The sequence below is a fragment of the Leuciscus leuciscus genome (genome assembly GCF_965113295.1).
Source record: "Leuciscus leuciscus genome assembly, chromosome: 6".
NCBI classification, from domain to species: Eukaryota; Metazoa; Chordata; class Actinopteri; order Cypriniformes; family Leuciscidae; genus Leuciscus; species Leuciscus leuciscus.
In genome coordinates this window covers 5,315,085-5,339,351 of record NC_138730.1, presented here as the reverse complement: position 1 = coordinate 5,339,351, position 24,267 = coordinate 5,315,085, and the positions used below count along the sequence as shown (strand labels likewise).

The 24,267-nt window shown below is 41.8% G+C and overlaps 1 protein-coding gene and 1 long non-coding RNA gene across 2 annotated transcripts; both read left to right on the top strand.

The window, feature by feature from the left end:
* The first annotated feature begins 1,212 nt into the window (after positions 1–1,212).
* LOC309502050 lies at positions 1,213–10,209 on the top strand. Its single transcript, XR_014207093.1, has 2 exons — positions 1,213–1,900; positions 10,039–10,209. It is a non-coding gene; the product is annotated as an uncharacterized lncRNA (long non-coding RNA).
* A 1,206-nt stretch (positions 10,210–11,415) lies between these two features.
* Positions 11,416–13,131, top strand: LOC309501966 (uncharacterized protein). The gene is made up of 3 exons (XM_082174266.1): positions 11,416–12,142; positions 12,241–12,334; positions 12,458–13,131. Exons 1-3 carry the CDS (start codon positions 11,476–11,478, stop codon positions 13,095–13,097), a joined length of 1,401 nt encoding a protein of 466 aa, XP_082030392.1. The 5' UTR covers positions 11,416–11,475; the 3' UTR covers positions 13,098–13,131.
* The last annotated feature ends 11,136 nt before the right edge of the window (positions 13,132–24,267 follow it).

Here is a 24,267-nt window from a genome sequence, read left to right as displayed (position 1 = left end):
AACCATATGAACCTACAGAAAATGCCAAGAATAAGGAGAAAAACAACAAGGAGAGGAGAGGTTGAGCCACACTCTAAAAACTCCTCGGTTATTTCTTCAACCCATTTTCTGGGTTATTTGTGTTGGGTTAAAATTATGGGTTATTTTTTCAGAGAGTAACCATTTTCTGGGTTATAGGGCTAATATTTTGACCCAATTTATGGGTTGTTTGGGTTTCTGGGTTATTTTTCAAAGAGTAAGGCTATGTTCACACTTAGCGTCTTTTTTCAAACTGCCAGCGTCTGTTCTACATTATAACCCTATGGAGTAAACCGTTTTTTCAAAAAAGTCCTGAGCGCTTTTTTAGACGCCACCGCCGGCGTCTTTTTCTGCAGCTCAGAGCGTCTTTTTAAGTTGAAAAAAGTTCAACTTTTCTGAAAAGAACGCCCTACGTCAAGCGCCTTTTTGACAGCTGACCAATGACAAGCGAGTAGCGAGACCTGTCGTTTCCATAACAACAAGAACAACTGTCTGTCGTGCACCCACAAACGTCTTTGTGAACCGACATTCTCCTCCCCGGTAACTTCAAAAGCCAACGCAAGAGCCAACTTTCTCTTTCTCGACATTTTTTGCATCACACAGCACTAGGCTACTGTTGCCCGGTCTCACCCCAAAACGTCATATACTGACGCGTCTTGACCATTTGTCAACATACGACGAAAAGGGTACCCCTTTAACGTCAATATGAGACGCAGACAGAAGCGCACCAGCAGCGCCTCCTAGCGGTACCCTAACGCATACCTAAACCTACCCATAACCCGAATCGTCACATATGGACGTTATGGGGGTACCCCTTTCGTCGTATGTTGACGCATGGTCAAGACGCGTCAGTATATGACGTTTTGGGGTGAGACTGTGTTACAGTTAACAGCCGTGTTAGTTATAGCAACAAAAGACGCGCTCGGCTGCTATTTGTAACCGAACGCTGCCAGCGTTTTTTTTTGCTAAAAAAACGCCGTTGTCAACTTTTTCTTGTCAAAAAAGACGCTAAGTGTGAACATAGCCTAACCCATGTTCTGGGTTATAGGGTTGGCTTTCTCTCTCTCTCTCTCTCTCTCTCGCAGTTATTCTGGAATTTTCTCACAACAGTCGTTTGAAATAACCGTCGCTTCGCGCTCGATCCGTTTTGGCCTGTGCTTCATCGGTGCAACTTCATCTATATTCAAGGTAAGAGAGTATTTTCAGTGTTGATGTAATGTTAACTTTTCTGTGTCCATGTCCCTGTTGCTAGTTTAGCACCATTTGCTAAAAAAATAAAAAAAATACGTTGCTACGTTGAGACTAGCGTTAGCCGTGGTAATTCTGTGGTTGGCATGTAGCCGCGGCTATCACGACAACATCTAGGTCTAGGACAACTCGAGGTAACGTTATCGCACACCGGACGCGATTTTGAACACGGTCCTGAGCCGTTGCTGGGTGCCGCGGACAGACCGCCGGTGTGTGTGTGTGTGTGTCCGTTACACTCATAGAGAATAATGTGTTCGAATTTTAAAGACGCGGCGCTGCGCTTCGCGTCCGGTGTGCGAGCCCCTTGAAAGAGTGCACGTCCCGGTGAGCGATACCTCGAGTTGTCCTAGACGCGACGCGGCGCTTCTCGTCCGGTGTGCGAGCCCCATAGCCGCGGCTACAGAGCGACGAGGCAACACAATAGTTGAGTTATGTTTACCAGCTGTGCCGTGCTTATCATATTATACAGTGCTCTACTGGCTGAAGTAGTGAGAGTTAAAGAAGCGGGTCAAGTCTTCAAATTGTTGCTAACCTCTATATTGCTATGTTTTCTCCAGGTCATTTTGAATGGACAGTTTTGTCGCTGATAAGCTAACTGAGTGGCAGCTGTCTGAGCTGACAGAGAATTTTAGAGGTGAGCATTTTACTCTTATTGCCCTTATATCATATCTCTCTATACCTAGATTTTTTTTTTTTTTAATAAGACTTAAATGTGTCAGTGCAAGATTTTGTGAAAGTCACAACTTCTTCGACAGTGGGGTGTGTACAACCCTAAAATATTATTGTGCCTTGTCTTTAAGCTGTTATGCATAAGAATGGGCTGTCATTACACTTTTTAATGAAAGAAAATATGTCATTCACACAAAATGGATAATGTTAATTGTTGGAGAGGAAAGGATACTGCTAGGCTCTAGTTCTACTTGTTAGCAGTATCCACCCCTGGGTGTCGGTCAGGACACAAAGAATGAGGAGACTGTTGCTTCTTTCCAAAGTGTATTGAATATTAGTCTAAAATAACAAAAAAACAGATTACATTAGTAGAAGTATAAATGTGTACATTTCACAGATGAATCAGTCACTTCTTAATTTAGAATACTAACATATTCAGTATTACCTCTAAATCACAGTTAAATCTCACAATATGCATAGGATCAGGATGAGCAATTAAAGACAATAAAACTATTGGTCTGGTAACAAAATGGCTTTGGCATTAACATATTAATGAATCCAGATGCATCACCAAACAATCTAATTTCCAGAATTAGTATAATCAAAAGGAAATAATACTGGATAATTCTTCTGCAGAATAACTAGTTAACAGATTACAGACATACAACTTAAACTGTCACATTTGACTATATTTAGCAGAAATCATGTTACACGTATCGGTTTTCTGTCAGACGATCGTACATGAATCGATACATGTCCGGGCATGCACATTGAAATGCACAAAGCTCAATATCCACTGAAAACACGGTTAAAACATAGAGAAATCAGAGAAAACTTACTTTATGGTCATGTACTAATACTTTTAACACCAAAACGCCAAACGAACATCCAAATAACAGGCAGGAATAAACTTCTAGGTGAGCAGCTGCCGTTCTCTCAGGAATCTATATTGACGCAGCAGGCAGCAAACAATAACAATAATGCCTCCTAATGGAAGCATCGGGTATCGCACTCTAAAATAACTATCAAAATATAAGTCCCACAATAGAAGTCTTCTTTCTCCAGGAGCCTTTTATACAGCCGCCCCCAAAGATGCTAGGCAACTTTGCTCCTACTAAAAGGCGACTTGATTTAAGGCGAGTTTGCAGAACTGTTTCCATCATCTGGCAGAGCTGGGAGGATCACCATACGTGCTACTGGTCGAGTGTATACTTGCCCCTTTATTTCTACATCAGCAGACCTGACATGTCCATCCGGACTGCGATGTGTCTTGATGACATGTCCAACAGGCCAGAGGGCCCTAGGCATCTGTGGATCTACAACCATGACAACCATTTTCTCAGTTAGGTCTGGGGGAGAGGACTGCCACTTTTGCCGGGTCTGGAGGCCTGGGAGGTAGTTTCGGATGAATCTTGTCCAGAAGTTATCTGATAGGACCTGTGAGTGCCTCCAGTGTCTGCGACTCAACAACTCAGATGCCGGGTAGATTACCTGAGGCAAGGAACCATCTGGCCGCCCCATGAGCAAACCGTTTGGTGTCACTGGGTCAATGTCTGCAACATCAGAGGACACATACCCTAAAGGCTTTGAGTTAAGAATAGCTTCCACCTCTAGAAGGACTGTGAGCAGGACTTCTTCAGGAACTGATTGAGCTCCCACTGTGGTATAAAGGGCTGACTTTACCGATCGTACTTCTCTCTCCCCACACTCCTCCGAAATGTGGGGCTGCTGGAGGATTGAAGTGAAATTGGATCTTTTGACGAGCAAGCTGTTTCTGTAAGTCAGGAGCCATTTCAACAAAGGCTTCTCTGAGCTCTCTTTCACCCCCTTTGAAGTTTGTTCCCTGGTCTGACCACAGTTCCGCAGGTGTTCCCCGCCGTGCAACAAACCGCCTAAGAGCCATCAAGAAGGAATCAGCATTCATGGTACTGAGGAGATCCAAATGCACCGCTCTAGTTGTTAGACACTTGAAGATTATACCCCAGCGTTTTTCTGTGCGTCTCCCAATCTTAATAAGCATTGGCCCAAAGCAGTCTACTCCACATGAGTAAAAAGCAGGTTTGTGGAGACGGAGACGGGCAGAAGGCAAGTCTGCCATCTTCGGAACAGTTGGCTTTGCCCTCCAACGCTGACAGTCTAGACACCCATGCTGATGCCGACGAATGGCTTCACGTCCACGGATGATCCAATAATAACGCCGGATTTCGGCAAAGACTCGCTCAGGCCCTGGATGATGCAGCTTGCAATCATAATGTTTAATCAGTAGTCGGGTGACTGGGTGATGAGCGTCCAACACAATGGGGTGTAAGGTAGATTCTTCCATGGACTCCGCTCTCCTCAATCGACCTCCCACTCGGATTAAACCATTGAATCTGTCCAATTCAGGAGCTAAGGTAAGAAGGCGACTGTCTGAGGACACTGGTTTCCCAGTAACCAAACGCTGATAGTCATTGGGAAAAGACTCCTGCTGAACCCGCTTAAGAATAAGGTTCTCAGCCTGACGATAGTCTTCTGCATCTGGAAAGGATTCAGGAGTAGGGTTTACCGGAGTTTCCTTTACAGTGGCATCCATTAGTTCCTGCCAAGTATTGTGGTTCCAGACATCTGGGATGACTGATTGGGGTGGCACTGCAGTGGCTCCGCAGAAGACAGGCTTCCGTAGCTCTGTGTGATCATCTTTCAGGTCTATTCTGGGCAATTCTGGCCAGGTAACTGGATCTTGGAGTAAGAAGGGAGGACCTTGAGACCATCTGTTCATCTCTGTAAGGACATTCAGAGGTTTGCCTCTAGTGAGATCGTCTGCAGGATTGCTGGCTGAATCCACATAACGCCAGGAACACTTCTCTGTTAACTCTTGGATTTCGGCGACTCTATTGCCAACAAAGACTTTGTAGTGGCAGGATTCAGAGTTCAGCCAGGTAAGAACTGTAGAGGAGTCTGTCCACAACACTGTGGTCTCTATTTGCAAGGTCAGTTCCTTCTTGAGCAATCTAGCTAACTGAGCGGCCACCAGAGCTCCACAAAGCTCCAATCGAGGAATTGAAAGAGAACGTTTGGGGGCCACTCGGGATCGAGCCACCACAAAAGACAGGTACACTTGGCCTCTCTCGTCAGTGGTCCTTAAGTATGCCACAGCTCCATATGCCTGCTCGGAAGCATCTGAAAATATGTGGACTTCATGTGTGGCACCATCCTTTACCTCAGGAGGGACATAAGTCCTAGGGAGAATGATGTTTGGTAGGTACTGAAGTTCATTCTCCCAGACACGCCATGACTGCAGTAGCTCAGGTGGTAGGTTCGGGTCATCCCAACCCCGCTGTTTGCTCCATAGCTGCCTAATAATGATCTTCGCTCGAGTGGTGTAGGGCAAAAGAAGTCCCAAAGGGTCGTACTGAGTGGCTAGGACCTTGTAGATATTCCTGAGGGTGGGAGTCTCATAAACAACAGGTCGGTGCTTGTATGCCAGGGTATCAGTCTGCCAGTTCCAGCTTAGGCCTAAGGTTGACTCTGGTATGTCAGCCTTGTCTTGAGCCAACCAAAGTTCCAAGCTCTCAGCTCGAGCTTCTGGGGGTAAGTGACTGGGAACATTGCTGGCCCATTGGCGTATCTCAAATCCAGCTTTGGAAAGCATCTCCCTCAGTCTGTCGACCAAATGCCTGGCAGCCTCAGGGGTAGATAGACTCTGAAGGCAGTTGTCCACATAAAAACATTTCTCCACTGAGAACCTGAGGGACTCATCGGCAATACTGTGCTCGATCACATGGTGCTGCAGAGCATAAGTGGCACAGCATGGACTGCATGTAGTGCCGAAGGGTAACACCTGCCATTCAAAGACTTTAGGAGGCTCATCCACTTTCAGATCACGCCAAAGGAACCGCAGTAGGGGGCGATCTTCAGGAAGGAGGCGAACCTGATGGAACATTGCCTTGATGTCACCACTTACTGCAGCTGGATGCTCCCTAAATCTGATGAGTACACCTAGCAATGATGCTCCAAGGGTAGGGCCAGGCACCAGATACTGGTTGAGACTTTGCCCCTGATATTGGTGGGAACAGTTGAAAACAACACGGGATTTCCCATTATGACTGACAAGGTGGTGGGGTATATACCAACATTCCTCACACTCCTCAGTTACTTCCTGGACAGCTCCTGTCTGAATGAGCTTTTCCATCTCTGCACTATAGGTCTTTGCTTTCACTGGATCCTTTAACAAACGCTTCTCGATACTGCGCAGATTTGGCATGACTGACTCCTTAGGGGCATGCAACCGAGGCATAGACTTCTGTCGTAGTAATGGTGTCCCCAGTCGAAGAATTCCATTCACTTCTGTGTGGATGGTCTTGGTTTCAAGTAACTTTAAAGCCTCCTGATCCTGTTTGGATCGAGTAACCTCTTTCTCATCCCTGTGTGGAACAGCTTCTATTTGCCACAATCTTTGGACATTCTTAAAGAGCTCATCTTGTGTTGGAAGGATAGATGTCAGTAGACATTGTTGGGAGGATTTAGGCCGCCCCATGATTGATGCAGGGCCCTGGAGGGTCCATCCCAGGCGTGTGTGGACAGCAGCAGGTCCACCTGGAGAACCTAATCTGATAGGCTCAATTGGGGTAATGAGATGTGGCTGATCTGAACCAATCAGAAGTAGAGGCTGAGCATCTTTCACAGGCAGGATAGGAAGACCACGTAAGTGTTTATACTTCCTCTGTAGTTGATCCACGGGATAAGACTGCTGGGACAGATTGAGACGATCTGCAGTGAAGGCATATTCAATCTTGTAAGAGGTTTGAGGCTTATGGGATGGGGATACTTGAAATGATATAGATGACCCATGAAGAACTTCAATGTCTTGTCGCACCGTGTGCAATGGGAGATCTTCAGGTGTACCCTGTATGCCTAGGGCTTTAGCAGCAGTTGGGAGCAGGATGGTTCTCTCCGAGCCGTCATCCAGAAGCGCAAAGGTGTCTAAAGTACGGTCTTCATAATGAATATGTACAGGTACTACCTTGAGCATGACACGGGTCCCAACAACAGGTTTGTCCAGGTAAAATCTGTCTGGAGAGGAACTGGTAAGGCAACTCTTCTCAGCACTGACTGTATCTTCTTGGGAGGATCTCACATTTACATTGTGAAGAGGGCGAAGATGTTTGCCTTGACACAGGTTACAGGGCTTCTTCAGGTCACACTGCGCAGCATGATGAGTCCTTGCACAGCGCCAACAACGATTATTACCTCGGATCCAGTCTTTGGCCTGGTCAGTGGTAAGTTTCGCAAATGGTTTGCATTGACTCAAATAATGCTCTGTACTATCACAGAAGGGACAAAATCGTTTCACTTCGACTGCCTTGGTCAGTTGAGTCATACCCTTCTGAGGGGACAGGGAAGTTACATTTTGAGCCCCTCCAACACCATGAAGAATGGCTACAGTCCTTTTACTTTGTACAGGTCTAGAAGTCTGTCGGTCCTGAGCTCCTCGGGAGGAAATCTCTACATCAAAGTCATGGCACCAGGCTTCATAACGGAGCCAGTTTGAAAGGTTATGTAAAGTAGGTACAGTTCCAGGCTGTCGAAACATGTGACGGCGGAACTCCGCTCGCTGTTCAGAAGGAAGTCTGCTCAAAAGGCGTGCGACGTGTGACCCACAATTCAATTCAATGTCGCCTTCAGGCCCTAAAGTCTTCAACAAACCCACCAATGACTGTACCTGAAGAGCAAACTTCTGGAATGCGACTGCATCCCCACGCTTTACATCAGGGGCTTCCAGGACACTGGCAATTTTCCTCAACGCTAGTTGGTGGGGCTGACCAAACTTCTCATGGAGGGCCACCATGGTGTCAGTAAATGGGGTAGGCGAGTTCAAAAAAGCATCGGCAATCAGCTTAGCTTCATCCAACTTTAAGTGGTCCACCAGTATTTGATATTTAAAGAGTTCAGTCCCATCTGGAGGAAGCAGATTCTCCAAAGCGATACGAAGTCTGGCAAACTCGCTTGGATCCGGCCGGCTGAACTTGGGAATAGTAGGGGTAGGCCCTCTATACACATACTCTGAGGAGTGTGGTAAATGTGACATGTTTGACTCTACCTTGACCACAGGTGCTGGACGCCTCAAATGAGTTGGTATGGACCCATGTCGGGGAGAAGAAACTGGAATTTGGGCACATAAGGGTTTCCGATATGAGGTCTGTGCAGCCGAAGATAACAACACACTGAGGTCTTCGGGTGTTGGAGGCGGTGGTAGCCAATCTGGATTTTGAGAGCAATACTGAGAATGACTGTATGATTGTGCAGGGTGAGTCTGGGAGATCCTTGAATACTTTAGTAACTCTGGTTGGTATGTAGCTGTGTCAGGTTTCTTTAACTTTAAAGCCTCCATACCTCTTCTCAATTCTGATTCTGGCTCGGGCCAGGGCGGAAGCTCAGGCCAATCTTCATAATCAGCTGATGTGCCCAGCTCTGTCTGGACTACACGACAGGAAGGACTGGATGGCAGTTGGGGTTCTGGTCGCACTGGAGGACGATCATGGCTTTTAGTTGTGCTGAGGTCTGCTTTAAGGGTTTGGGCAACTTTGACCAGTTCTTTGATCTCAGTACGAACCTCTTTCAACTCCCTCAGGTCCGCACGAAAAGCTTCCTGTGATTGCAGCAGCTGTACATTTTCTCTGCGAATGGCTTGGAGCTCGTTATAGAATTCAGGCTCTGTGAAATGGTTCTGCTGGACTGATGTGAATGAATGAGGTAGGTTTTCACTGCGCTCTGCATAACTGAAACTTGGGGGTCTGAGCCAAGGGCCTTCGCGAGAAGGAGCAGCATCATCATAGGGGTAGTCAGGATGGTCCCATGATGACTGGAGAGGTGTCATGTGAGCAGGTACCTCCCAGGGTTGTGAAATAGCATGTTCACTTACAGGTCTGCCTCCTACATACTGCACTTCAAAATCTTGGAGTCGAACGGGTGGACGCGTTCGGCGTTTAGGTCTGGTTGCGCCAACAATCTCCTCATCGGATTCCATGGTACCAGGAATGAACACTGCAATCCGGCTCGAAGGACCAGTTTGTTGGAGAGGAAAGGATACTGCTAGGCTCTAGTTCTACTTGTTAGCAGTATCCACCCCTGGGTGTCGGTCAGGACACAAAGAATGAGGAGACTGTTGCTTCTTTCCAAAGTGTATTGAATATTATTCTAAAATAACAAAAAAACAGATTACATTAGTAGAAGTATAAATGTGTACATTTCACAGATGAATCAGTCACTTCTTAATTAAGAATACTAACATATTCAGTATTACCTCTAAATCACAGTTAAATCTCACAATATGCATAGGATCAGGATGAGCAATTAAAGACAATAAAACTATTGGTCTGGTAACAAAATGGCTTTGGCATTAACATATTAATGAATCCAGATGCATCACCAAACAATCTAATTTCCAGAATTAGTATAATCAAAAGGAAATAATACTGGATAATTCTTCTGCAGAATAACTAGTTAACAGATTACAGACATACAACTTAAACTGTCACATTTGACTATATTTAGCAGAAATCATGTTACACGTATCGGTTTTCTGTCAGACGATCGTACATGAATCGATACATGTCCGGGCATGCACATTGAAATGCACAAAGCTCAATATCCACTGAAAACACGGTTAAAACATAGAGAAATCAGAGAAAACTTACTTTATGGTCATGTACTAATACTTTTAACACCAAAACGCCAAACGAACATCCAAATAACAGGCAGGAATAAACTTCTAGGTGAGCAGCTGCCGTTCTCTCAGGAATCTATATTGACGCAGCAGGCAGCAAACAATAACAATAATGCCTCCTAATGGAAGCATCGGGTATCGCACTCTAAAATAACTATCAAAATAAAAGTCCCACAATACAAGTCTTCTTTCTCCAGGAGCCTTTTATACATTAATGCTGCAAAAGAACCACATTAGTTAACTAGCAATTTGGGCCATGTAAAAAAAAAAAAAAAGCCACTGCATTACCTTAAAAGTGATTATTTGTTAGCTTGATAATGAAAGAGTGTCTGGTGAGTGGTTCACAATTGTCTCGACTTATTAACAATACTCATGTTGTCTTGTTTTCTGTCTTTCAGATAGATGAGGAGGCATTTCTTCTCTTAGATGAGGACACTATCAAAAATCTTGTCCCCAAAGTTGGCCCCAGGCTTAAATTCCTGAGGCTCTTCTGAGAATTGTTGTTTATTTTTCTATTTCTAATATTGTTATTACAGTGTGACCTAAAATAAATATGAAAATAAACATGTCCAAGTGTGTGTTTTTTCTTATAGATTTTAATTTAATGCAATAAAAATGTAAAAGTGCTTGAAGTGTGTAATATAATGTAAAACAAAGTTTTATTTTCTGAAATAAGGCATACTGGGATAGTGACCCAAGTTAGGTTATTTTTGACCCAACTCCTGGGTTAAAAAAGGATCAACTAATTTTTGGGTTATTTCTACCCAGATGTTGGGTTTTTTAAACCCAACATTTGGGTCAGGTATTTAACCCATAATTTGGGTCAAAAAGCATAACCCAATTTTCTGAGTTGAAATAACCCATAAATTAGTTGGTCCCTTTTTAACCCAGGAGTTGGGTCAAAAATAACCCATTATGGGTTATTTTTGACCCAGGAGTTTTTAGAGTGCAGAGGTATATGAAAGGGCCTAATTAGATATAGTGTCTAGGGAGGTCAGCATAAGGTGTGCAGCAGAAAAACATGGCATCAGCCATGTCACCCTGTCACGGTACGTGAAGAGGAGGGCTGAGAAATCCCTACAGCAAGTTAGGCTCCCAGGCTAATTGAACCCAAATAATAGGGTGTTCAACCCAGAACAGGAGGCCAAGCTGCAGGCCTATCTAAAAAGAGCAGCTGCCATTTATTTTGGCTTGAGCCCTAAAGAGGTCAGTGTGAAGAAAACTAAACTAGCCTACATCCTACATTCACACATGAACACCAATAAATAGGCCTACAGCTAAATATGAATACAAATAAATACAGAACTATATACAGTTAAATATGAATACAAATAAATAAATAGAGAACTATATACAGTTAATTATGAATACAAATAATAAATACAGAACTATATACAGTTAAATATGAATACAAAAAGCACACAAACAGTGATTACCGAGATAAGTTATAAAAAAAAATCTGTTTCATTATAAAAATGTTCCATGAGTTCAGGTTCGCAGGCTTGCATACCAACTCGCAGCAAGGTTTAACTGCAAATGCCCTGCCTCCTGGAAGAACAAGGAGATGGCAGGGAAGGACTGGCTAACATAATTTCTTCAGCGTGCAAATTTTCATGAAATGTTCATTAATAAATAGATAGATAAATTAATTAAATAATCCATAAATAAATAAATAAATACATTCATAAATAAATAAATACTAGTCATAAACATGTGCTTAGGTTCATTTAAAAGTTAACATTTCATGTAACAGTTCATTTGTTTTTGCAGGCATTACCACTGTGCAAGTGCCGGGTAGAGTCATAGCGGCCAAGGGGGAGAGGCAGGTCGGAGCCATGACTTCTGGGGAGAGGGGGACATTGGTCACCATCGCCTTCGCGGGTAACGCGCAGGGCAACCATGTCCCCCCGTTCTTCATATTCCCGAGAAAAAAGTTCAAGGACCACTTTGTCAGGGATGGTCCGGCTGGCTCCATTGGGTCTGCAAATGGATCCGGGTGGATGCAGGAGGCAGATTTTTTGTTGTACCTTCAGCATTTTGCCATACACACCCGTGTGTCCAAGGAGTCTATGCTGCTTCTATTGCTGGACAACCACCACTCTCACATTTCGGTAGCAGCAATAGATTTCTGCAGGGCACATGGGATTGTGATGTTGTCCTTCCCACCTCACTGTTCCCACCGCCTCCAGCCTCTTGATCGAAGTGTGTTTGGTCCGCTCAAACACTACGTTCGCACAGCGTCAGACCTTTGGATGAAAAACCATCCAGGCCAGCACATGACGATTTATGATATCCCCTCCCTGGTGGCAGCAACACTACCCCTGGCAGCAACACCAAATAACCTGGCAGCTGGGTTTTCCTGCACCGGGATCTGGCCCCTGAATCCCGAGGTCTTTGATGAGGATACCTTTGCCCCGTCATTTGTGACAGACCGTCCTCCTCCCCCACCTCCTCCCCCATCACACAATGCAGACCAGGTGCTGGAACCCTCTGCGACTCCAGGTACATTAAATGGATGGATAAAAAAAATAAATGCATGAATGAATGTTACATTTAAAATGAACAAGTTCTTTAAAAGAATGTCATCCTTCCATTTGCAGACATTGATACTGCCCAAGAATTCAGCCCAGAGGCAGTCCGTCCCTTTCCTAAGGCTGGTCCTAGGAGGGAAAATAAGAGAGGAGGGAGAAGGAGGCAAGTGTAGTGTTTGACTTCCAAGTTGTTTAACAATCATTAGCCTACATTAAAACATGACACAAACAATTAGGCCTATATAAATCAAAATAATTATTGCCAATGTCCTATTTACTGTTCCAGGACAACTGCGATACTCACAGATACACCAGTCAAGGCGGCTTTAATGAAGGAAGAGGAGCAGCGTCTTGTGAAGAAGTCCTCCAAACCACAAAAGAAGCGACTTTTCTCCATCCCTGCCGCCGCCTCTGCTGCAGTCGCCCCCGCCTCCACCCCAGCAGCAGTTGCTCCAGCTCTGAAGATGCGCCGCTGTCAGAAGAGACTCTTCTCCATCCCTGAGTCTGACAACGCCGCTTCTGCAGTCGCCCCCGCCTCCACCCCAGCAGCAGTTGCTCCAGCTCTGAAGCAGCGCCGCTGTCAGAAGAGACTCTTCTCCATCCCTGAGTCTGACAACGCCTCTGCTGCAGTCGCCCCCGCCTCCACCCCAGCAGCAGTTGCTCCAGCTCTGAAGCAGCGCCGCTGTCAGAAGAGACTCTTCTCCATCCCTGAGTCTGACAACGCCGCTGCTGCAGTCGCTCCGGCCACCGTTTCTGCCACTGCAGACGCAGGTTCCGAGGAGGAGTGTTTGGTGTGTGGCGAGGCCTTTAATTCCTCCATGCCTGGGGAAGTGTGGATGCAGTGCCTGTTCTGCCTCCACTGGTCCCATGAGGCCTGCACCGATGGTGCAGAGCACTACATTTGTGAATATTGTGACATGAATTAATCCTGTTATTTATATAGTTGTTTATATATTTGTGTATATATATATATATATATATATGTTATTTAGCCTGGCTACTGTTCAGTTGATTATTAAGCCTATAGCCTACTGTTAATAAATAATTATAGCCTAGCCTACTGTTCCATGTTATCATCTCTTGACTTTAATAATCATCAATTGTCCAATTTTCAATAAATTTCATTTTTCGTCTTCTGGTTGACCTCGTTTTCTTTATAATAACAGGCTATTCAACTAGCAAAGACTCAATATGACTCAAAGAAGAAATGTAAGAATATGAATTGTAAACAGATTTGTCTGTCTTCGTCAAAATAGCCTATTAGAAAGAGCACGCAAAATGCGCACAGGCGTATCGCCTATTGTTTATTACGTGACAGAACAAAAATGGTTAATATGAACCTTTAAATTAAAATAAATTACAAAATATGTTTGTAATAATATGCACATAAGTTACTTGTTAGGTACTGTTATAAAAAAAAACAAGCATTAGATGAATAGTTACCATTTAAACTGTTATGTTTCATCCGTCCCACCCCTGTGTTTCAACCGTCCCGCTCAGGCGGGACGATTGAAACAAAGCACAACAACTCTTCAAAGTAAATTTTTACTTAAATCATTATATATTTGTAACGAATAACACGTGATACTAAGAGAACACATATGTGAGTTGTTGATTACAAAAACAAAAAATATATATCTGTAACCTTACCTTAGAAAACGATGTTTATCTGAAAAGTGTTTCAACCGTCCCGCCTCTCCCCCATTTGTCTTTCTGATTTTATTGAATTTCTTGCATGTCTCAATTCACGAGTTCACATCTACATATAATTAGTACAATAAGTTTATGCGTATTTGGCGTGCTGTCCGGGGGGAGGGCTCCGAGCTCGGAGTTAGGCCCGAACCCAGAGTACTCCCCCCAGTTGGTAAGTGTAGATGGAACTGGAAGTGAGGAGATGGGGTGGAGGAGGGATGCTGACAAACTTTCAATGAACAGAGATAGGTCTGCTGTGAATTTATACTCTGTCATTGAGTTTATTACTGATTCATCTCCAGCTGTGCATAATTTGGTTAATTATCTGAACCTGCTCCTCCCGAACTTTGTTAATAAAACATCATTTATTGTAAGCCTAGGAAGTTATGATATGTGTGGCTTTAAAGCAATATGATGTATTGTATAAAGTGGTATAAATAAATGTGATGCGACTTGACTAGGCTATAGAGTGCTGAACTGCAGAGATGGTCCACATCACTATCAGACCAGACTTTTTTGATTGTATCGTGTTGTGTTTTAAGGTTAACGGGAAATTCCGTAAAATTACTGAATAAAGTCTTGGCAAAAAATGACCATTACATTTTCCATCTCTAGCCCCCTTTTCCACAATGGTCCCCTAAAAATAACGGCAGAAATTCTGATTCTACAGAAAACGAATAATTTATTGTTAGGCCTACAAAAAAAAAAAAAACAAAAAAAAAAAACAGTCTTAATCGTTATATTATATGACATCAGAATGAACCGTTAAAGGTAGTACAAAATATATTATTCAATGTTAGCAATATTAATGTCCATTTTAAGGCAATGGCAGCGTGATAATAAATCATTTATATGTGAAATATATTACAGTCTTGTATGATGGTCAAGAGAGCAGCGGTATAGTCCTCGCTTGGGCTGGCGTCATCTCTTGTTTTAATAGTTCAGTCGCTTAGGAAGGCTCTACCTCTTTTCGTGGACTTAGCTATCCTGGGAACTGCTAAAAGTCCAGAGCTTTATGATCTTAAAAAGCGTTTCTACAAAACAGTTGAGCTTAAAATGAGCTTAAAACAGTTGGCTACACCTAAAGCCTTATAGCTGTCATTTCCGTAATAAGTAGCCTACCGCCTGCTACTCGATCAGTTGTCTTCCGAAATTTAAAAGACATACAGCAACAGACCAATACAAAAGAAACGAAACGGAAAGAAAATAATACGGTCGGACCTTGGATTCAAACCCCTAGCTGTCACTAAGAGAAAAACGACACCACAGCCTGTGCACGCAGACCAATGCTCTATTAGTAAGTTTGCTGGGAAATCTAATGTATTTCACAGACATGAATGTAAACAGAGGCTAAAATCAGCCCACATATGATAAAGGAAAAAGGGGGATACACGGGCCTAATGAAGAAATAAAAAAATATGACACGATAAAAGTCCAAACACTAGTCCTAACAATGTTAGAAAAACAGAACCCTTTCATTCAGATCGACAATCTACTACATATGTCTTTCCATTTGCTTCATTAGATGGGCTGAACTTTGAAGAAAAGGGAGGGGCTGATTATAATATTATACAAAACGCCGCTTTTAACGCTGTCTTTGTCAGACAGAAGCGCCGCAAATAACGGCGCAATATGGATGGCCTGCGGCGTCAGAAACGGCGTTGTTGACTGGATAAAAAAAACGGCGATAATGACGGCGATTTTGCTTTGCAAACGGCGTAATTTGCGCCGTTTTTACCACAGAGCGCCGTACTTTGCGGCGTCTTTTCGTCTTAAACGCCGTAAACACTGGCGTTTTGAGAATGAAAGGCGTTTCGTTAGTGGCGAAATTTGACCCTTTTGGCGTTCCATAACACACACACACACGCACGCACACACATGCACACACATGCACACAAACAAACAAACAAACAAACAAACAAACACACACACACACACACACACTGCTTACTGTGCCATAAGGTTTACACCCTGGCCAGTGCTGACTGTGTCATTCATTTGCCAAATGTTGTCCAAATTATTTTGCAATGTAATCGGGCCATATTTGCTGTGTCATGTGTGGGCCACTTTAGGTTCACATTCAGATTCACAGTGATTATAGTCCCTCATCTTTGCCAAAACTGGCCCAGTAATGTTTTAAGATAAGTGGGCCACATTTGCTGCAACATATGTGGGCCATATTTGGTTTACACCCAGGGGCTGTTTACACCTGGCCACTTCATGCGTTTTCTCAGATCGGATAGCTATCTGATTTATCAAAACTATTCCATTTACAACTGGTCACATAAATGTGTTTTTGCGAAACGGATTTAAATCCGATCTTCAATTCCCGCGCTATATGCAGATTTAATGGAGTGCACGTCACCGAAAGCAATATGAGTTGCATTTTATTGATCATCAGCTAAAATTTCAAAAACAAAGACCGCATAAGAGAGATCGGCAACAGCCCTAAGATCATTTCGTTATTTAAGTATTTACTTTTAACGATGATGATTGTGTGTTAAGCATCTACGACTTACTTTCACTTTGATTTGCGATAGTTTGCACGTGCCATGTGTAAAAATTGAGGTAAAAATATCCAAAAAAATGAGCTACACGCATCAAAAGAATGAGAAGAAATAAGGGCGATGATGTCATTAAAAAAATGTCAAGTTATAGTGCTGCAGAGATATCAACCTTAATTAGCATTAGCATTACTAGCCACGGCCCGACAGGTGTCGTAATACCAGTTTCGGCCATGGGAGGCGGTATGCGGGCAACATAACCACCAGCCAACCTGCAATACACGAATAACTTGCACGGCTTGTGGGCGTACTTGAACCTGATGTCAATCGTGTGGAAAGTACAGCCCACTACTTCATTTCAATTCAGGGAAGAGAGCGGAAGGATGGCTGAAGCCCTTGGCAAGAGACCCCTACCACCACCACCCGCTGCAGGGAAAAAACCGCGCTCTGAAGCACAAATCAAATCAGATAAGAAAAGGACCGCTCATCACAGTCCGGGCTCGAAAGCGCGGGGGACGGCGAGCGAACTGCAGCGCATAGCCCTGTTTTACAACGTTCAGCACCCATTCTGACACGCCCGGGATCGCTTCCCATGCTTTCGCACGCATAGCTAGGGGCAGAATGGTCTCCGTGTTCTGACCGCTGCACTGCGCGGGTTCGAGAAACTGAAACGGAGGTATCAACGCGGCGCGCGCGCCCTCGTTGTCTGAATATTGCTGCTCGCTGACGACAGCAGCTGGCTGTTTCACATTCAATGACTCGGTCGCTAAGGACGGAGAACAATTTGTGGCGCGAACAGGTCATTTGTAGCCTACTGTATCTTTCAACAGTGTTCGTGTTTTTTTTACTATAGTAGAGATGATCGGTTCACGTGCGCTGATGTTGACCAATGATGTTGACAGAATGCTGTCTGTCAAATTAATTTAATTCAAACAATGTGTATATACAACTCAAAATGTAATATGAACAAAACGAATATGAACATATTCACTGGTAAAGGTGAAGGGGAGTAGCTTGAAGATGTCATGTTTCAAAATCACTTGACATCACCCAACGTTCCTCTGGAGGCAAAACGTCCTCTATTAGGCTTCGGCTATGGCTCTAGGGTTGTTGTGAAGGTAGGGGCGGAGCATAGAGACTATGCCGTTTCTCGTCTGTTACTCTAGAGTAGACCAATTCACTTTATGGAGGTATACTGCCCCCATCTGGTATGGAATGTGGAGTATGACTTGATTTTTTTGCCAGACAATCCACATGGCACCTTTAATGAAAAGATGCTCAGCTGCTCGTCTGCGGCGATGCTTGTTCCAGTAGCGTCGTCATATCTGGCTATAACATTACATATAGCCTATAACACGTACGCTCTCACACGTTTATTTTTTTAGCATTTTTGGGAGGAGTACAATTTACATATGTGGTTTCAACAACCAGATGCATTTACACTTGTCCAGTTTCGTCAGGAATGCGGCCCAGACCTCCTCCTGAAGTGGTTTGAGGGATCGGATTCAAATCCGTCTCGAATGCGTTTCGGAGGGCATTTACACCTGGTCTTTTCACGATCGGATAGCTATCCGATCTGAGAAAACGCATGAAGTGGTCAGGTGTAAACAGCCCCCTAGATTAGTCATTCGGGCCATAAGAAGACCTGCAGTGCCGCATCATTGCCTGAAGTGGCCCACATCCGTCTGCTATCTGAGGAGCGAGTGAAACACACACAAATGCTGTTAACTGGTAAACATGTTTAGTCGTCTGTAGAGGAGAAGAGACTTCATCCACAGAACAAAGACAATATACTGTAGATCATCAGCAACACACACACACACACACACACATAACTAACTTCATATACAATAAAACAATAACAATAAAGATATTCTGTGTATAAAATGTTAGAGAGATCATGTAAATGTTTAAAAGTTTAATGTTTAACTTTATATCTTTTGAAACATTTATGTGCTATACTTGACAATCACGTTCATGATCAGAAATATTTTAATAATTATGGATGAGTTCAATCCAAACATTATTGGGTGTTTCTGCAACTACGGGCACTTTTGACTATCCCAATTTTAAAAAGATCAACCTCTATGAATTTCAATTTTAACCATCACAGTCTGTAATACATATAAAGATTTACACAAAATAGAATGTAGTCGTTAAGATTTTAATCTGGAACATGTTTATTTTTTATGTTTTTCGGGTCATCTTCTTAAAAAGTGTCCTTACCGCAATGTTACAATAACGTTCATTTTATAAATTTTTCTTTAGTAATTTCTATCATTTTTTTTACATATTTAAATAGCTTTTTCAAATTTGATGCAGTTTTGTAAATACTGATATAAAAAAAATAATATACAAAATAGGGAATTTCATGTTTTTTTCAATGCCATGTAAAAAATTTACAGTAACCTTAGATGTCAATTGTTTCCATACACACAAAAGATAACATAATTAACTTTTTATGACAGATGTTGCAATTTCAATGTGTTAATCATCTCAACTTAAGTGTAAAAATATTTTTTTTGCAAATCAAAATGTGAAAAAAAATGAAAATAGAGGAGTGCTGCGGTAATGGCATCTTAAATCGGTAAGGACAAAATTTTATTTTTAATGTAAAAAATGGCATGTTTATATATATATACTAATAAATATACAAATATATACTTCAGTACTAATAATATACTGAATATTTGTCATTTAATATACAGTACACCTTGAATTTGTCTCTACCGCAACACAAGGTCTTTACCGCAACACCTAAATTTGCTGCGGTAAAGACATGTTGCGGAAATGACATTTTTGCTAATATTTTAGCTAATTGGCAGATATCAAGGCCTACCACATTAGTTTTGAATCTTAACATCTTAATATACATGAATTCAACAGTAAAATACATTTATTTTTAAAATGTAGTTATAAATACACAATTATTAAGCTGATTGGTAAGGACGCACAATAAATACTAGAGCAGAAAAGTTGTCTTGTGAGTGAGGTAGTGTGGTGGTCCAGTCTGTCAGCAATGTGCTCAAGTGATAGTTTCTGTTTCCATAGAAACTAGACTTGTTTGTGTTCGATAAAATTTCATAATGAAAGCTTTTTTTCATTGTTGCGGTAAGGACTCAAAAGTGTGGGACAGGCACATTTAGTTAAAAAAATCATAAAAATGATCAGTAAATAATACAAAGAATTTTAAGATTCTGTAAATGAATCTGTATATTAAAGGTATAGCGGAGGATGTTTTACTTCCTGGTGGGTAGTCTAAACTATTGGTCCTCCTAATTGTCAATCATTCTGGTGAATCAATCAAACTTTTCAAAAAGTGGAGAGGGCGGGTCTTATCTAAAATTTGGAAAGATCCTCCGCTATACCTTTAAACAATTCCATTTGAAATAATGTCATATTGTAAAAGAATGAGCTAATTTTAAGTATCTCAACATTGAAACCACGGGTGTGGGACATGAGCAAAAATGGTGTTTGGACCTATAAATGCTTCATAATTTTACATTAAATCATATTATTTATTCATAATTATTTATGTCAAGGTGTGTATTGACACTACGTTTATATTTATGAAACATCAAATGACAAATTTTAACATAAATCTAAAATTTCACTCCTGGGACTTAAAAGTGCCCGTAGTTGCAGGCCTGATACTGAAGATTTCTGCTGACACTTATCTGAGCTTCTTCCTCTGTTCCACCTTTAATTACAACTAAACCATCATTTGGCTGAATAATAAACCAGCATTAATCATTCAATATCACATGTTTCTAATACACATGCTAACACACACGCTGCTTTATTTAATTGTGAAGTCTGAGTCTCTTCCACCTGTATGAAACACATTTACACATTTATTTCTCCTCATAGACAGTAGTGAGACTCTTCTGAGAAAGACGTGAGAAAAGCTATTCGGTCCGTTGTTGCAAAACTGCCGAATATATAGAAGTTAAAGCCGGAGCAAGAACAATGTTTGCTAAGTTTTGTTGGTGGCCATGATGTTGTGACCCTCCTCCCCGCGGGGTTCGGGAAAAGTTTGATTTTCCAGCTCACTCCACTAATGAGTTAGCTAAGGCGAACGATAGGGATGCAAAGCCGATAGTTGTTGTCGTCTCCCCTCTTGTTGCACTAATGGAGGACCAAGTGAAGGAGGCAGAAAAGTTAGGAGTTCGTGCTGGGCAGCTCGGCGTGCACGATGACCGTGACATTTTGGACGGTGATCACTGTACAGCATTTGCGGCAGATCCGAAACGACCGCAGCGGCATAGATATGTAAACTAGATGTCGCCTTAACCCCCTGAGGTCGACGGTATCGCCGGCGATACCAGCTCGCTTTTTTTTTATTAGTGTAAAAGAAACTCATAAATACTCTGTTGACTTTGATTTTCCATAGGAGTTTCATACATCAATCGATTCTGTTAAATGTGTATTATTTTTGTGTATACTCACAATAAAAACAAAGTGTTGTGCTTTTTGCCAAATAAAGAAAAATAAACACGAAGCGAGTTCTGCCTTCTCTCTGCCAGTGAAGTCCATTCTGAAACGCGTCCGAAAATGAACAATAACTCAGCGAATACTCAGTCAAACAGGCATACAGACACACAGGCATGAAGCTTGAATTCTCTTCTTTTAAATGAAGTAATTTATATAAAAAACTAATATTCTCATCTTGTGAAATCTGTATTAAAAGAGAGCGATTCCAGTCGACCTCATTACAGCTAATTCAGATGTAATGTGACTCCGCCCACGGAGAGCGCGCGCTATTCAAACGCAAATGGGTGAGGCAATCCTGTGAACGCCCCCATCAGCTCGAGAAAAGTTTATTTAGATCATTACTTGTTTACACCGTCTTGCAGCGCTGTGAGGAATAATACTAATGGAAAATGTCCCTCAGAAGTGCGGGTATATCGAGGAGCGAGCTGAGGAATACTAGTAAGTTTTTTCCTTCTCACGTGAATTTCTTCACGTGGGTTTCTGTTTATGAATGAATAAACGGCAGAGATGCGCGCTGTTTACCACAGCTGGCAAAGACAGTTTAAATTTAAATCGCGTGTGTGAATGAATGATGATGTTTTAGCAAACTGTATTGCTATACTGAGATAAGTAAAAAATCGACTGAATGTTGAAATAAAATGTAGGCTATTTGTATAAGCAACGTATTAAACTGCAAATTAACAATATGCCCTAATATTTCATGAAAACAACGTTACAGTCAGACGAAATATGAAAGACAACATTTTATTGACCAGATTTGGGTACAGTTTTTACTGTAGAATATACTGCCACATCAAATAAGCTTTTGTTTAGCAATTTCTATATATAAAATACTATTTTTGTCAAAAATAAAGTCATCAACTAAGATGTTAGCTGTTCCAATGTTGCCTATATTCAAACTAATGAATACATAGATAAAATGTAGGCCTATAATAATTTTTTTTTACAAAGAAAGAGTACACTTGAAATATTGTTGAAATTGTAATTATTGTTGTAATTGTAACCGTTTTAATAAAATAGCAAAACATATTTACAAGATAGATGTAAGCAAAATCTTAAATGGTCAATATAAGTCTTCTTCTAAATATATCTTTTGTCCTTGCATTGTGGCTCAGTCAGTGTCACACCTGAATGAATGGCTAATTATGCAGAGTGGGTGGGACATTGTATTCTAAGGTGTAAACCACTCCTCGTTCACGCCCCCCTCGCATATTGGCTTTCCAAGCAAAACCTGTTTTACATCAATTTAAATCAATGTATGGTTTTATGTGAACGATAAAGCAAGACTATTTTCACATAATTTTGAAGAAAAAACTATAGGCGACGATATCCATTAGTCAAAAGTCTCATTGCCACATATTTAGTATGTGTTTTGTGGCCTTATTTCAAAAACTTTAATTTTTAGTTTTTTCGATAACCACGCATAAACATTATTCTCTCAAAAATGAAAACATGTACATACATGTGGCTCACATATTATTGTAGTCCTGTTTGTGCTATATAGAGTGAATTTACACCTTTGCCATTAATATGTTTATAAGCAACTGAAAAAAGCACAAATGTCAGAGCATGTCAGAACACCCCCAGGGCCCAAAAAACCGCTCAGACTCCAGAGGGTTAAAGACATTCGTTCCAATGAACTGCCGTAGACAAGGCGACTTCTAGTGTATATATCTATGCACCAGTCTGCGTACACGTCACACACCAGGATGCGCGCGCACCCTCAGAGTGGTAAAAACGATATAGATAGGCTAACGTTACTGTTCGTTTTCTCACACAAACCGCTCGTTTCGTGTCTTAGGCCATCAATGTGTACTAACGATGGGGAATTGTTTAATTTGGACGATGGGGAATTGTTTTCATTTGGACTCTGTGCATGCTCTTTGAGACAGTGACCACAGACCTGCATTAAATGACTGAGTGTCAAATATACATTTAGAATTTACAATTGTTCCTTGAACTCTTACATTCGATGAACAAAACCTGCAGCTCTCGTTGACAGACATCTGCTTATTCTAAACATAATCCTCTGATCATTCGGACTTGTTGTTTCCGGCCGGTTTCGGCGCATGACATACGTCACGACCACACGTTAGTGATTGGCTATGGCAGATCCTGAGTGACTCTGGGCAGATCCAATAGTTTTGAACTTTAACAGAGAACCCGCCTACAAGGAAGTAAACGTTTCTCAATGGAGAGAGGCCAGACTCTCTGTACAAATGAAATGTACGAGAGTCTGGTAGAACCAGGCTAGCGTTTTCCTACAATCTGACCAAGTCTGTTTTCACACTGAAATGATTCACTTCTACTGACACAGTTAATAAAGCAGGTGTTGATGTATAAAGCTGTGAAAGTGAGCTTTTGTTCTCTCTCCTCCTTTGTGTTAAAGGGGTGGTTTACTGCTTTTTTTCTTTGCATGATTGTGTTTATGGGGTGCAATATAACATGTCTTCGTGTTTCTTTTTGTTTTTTTTGTCTTATTTTTCATAAATTTCACCTTTATTGTAAGCCGCTTTCTCCTCTGTCATTTGAACGACCGGTTGACTTCCTGATTCTATGAAACCACTCCCTCAGAAACAGGCAATGGGCTCAGATTGGTTAGTTGGGCCGGTGTGTTGTAATTGGCTAAACTGCGTAGTGCATGTTGTCCGGAAACTTCACGCCCATTACCTTTACGGGCGAAAGTTGCATGTGCTCCGGTCAAATGTAAATAATGGTGTCAATACTGCCGTATCAGTTTGAGCCAGAATCAGACCCAGAAAGCGGCAATGAAGAGAATCAAGCAACCTCAGCAAACACGGCTCTTACAAAACGTTTCTGAATGGTACTAATTTTTTTATTATTATTATTCTATTCTATTCTATTCTAATCTACTATTATTATCTAAGAATTTCGATATGCTGTTACTTGAAAATGCTACTGCTGCTTGTTAGCTTTTGAGATACGGTTTTCTCCTGATTAAACATTTAATATAACTGAATAAATGACTGAGTAATACCGTTTTTTAAAGTTATTGTTTTAACTTCAGCAGCTGAAGTTTGCTGTTGTGATTACATATCATTTTTTGAACTTTATACACGTTTGTCTTATACACACAAAATAGCATCGAACTAACTGGCTATAAACAAACAGCGTTGGCATTGGTTTACGTTCTTGATCAAATCGAAAAATTACGTCATAAAATATACATGGAAAATACATTTACAAAATTAGTACATAATTACAAATTCAGGTCCAAAATGTTTGTACGCGTTTGTACGTGTAAGTGGCTACTAAAGCCAGCGCTGGCATTTGTTTACGTCCTTGATAAAACTAAAACATTACGTCTGAAATTATACATGAACTATACTGAACATTATTAAGTCTTACTTACAGGTTGTGGCCCAACAACTGCTGCCTCTGGGTT

Coding starts and splice junctions, on each gene's coding strand:
- LOC309501966 (XM_082174266.1), top strand. CDS start 11,476: ATGACTTCTGGGGAGAGGGGGACATTGGTCACCATCGCCTTCGCGGGT. Junction 12,143..12,240: donor GGAACCCTCTGCGACTCCAG/GTACATTAAATG, acceptor TTCCATTTGCAG/ACATTGATACTGCCCAAGAA. Junction 12,335..12,457: donor AAGAGAGGAGGGAGAAGGAG/GCAAGTGTAGTG, acceptor TTACTGTTCCAG/GACAACTGCGATACTCACAG.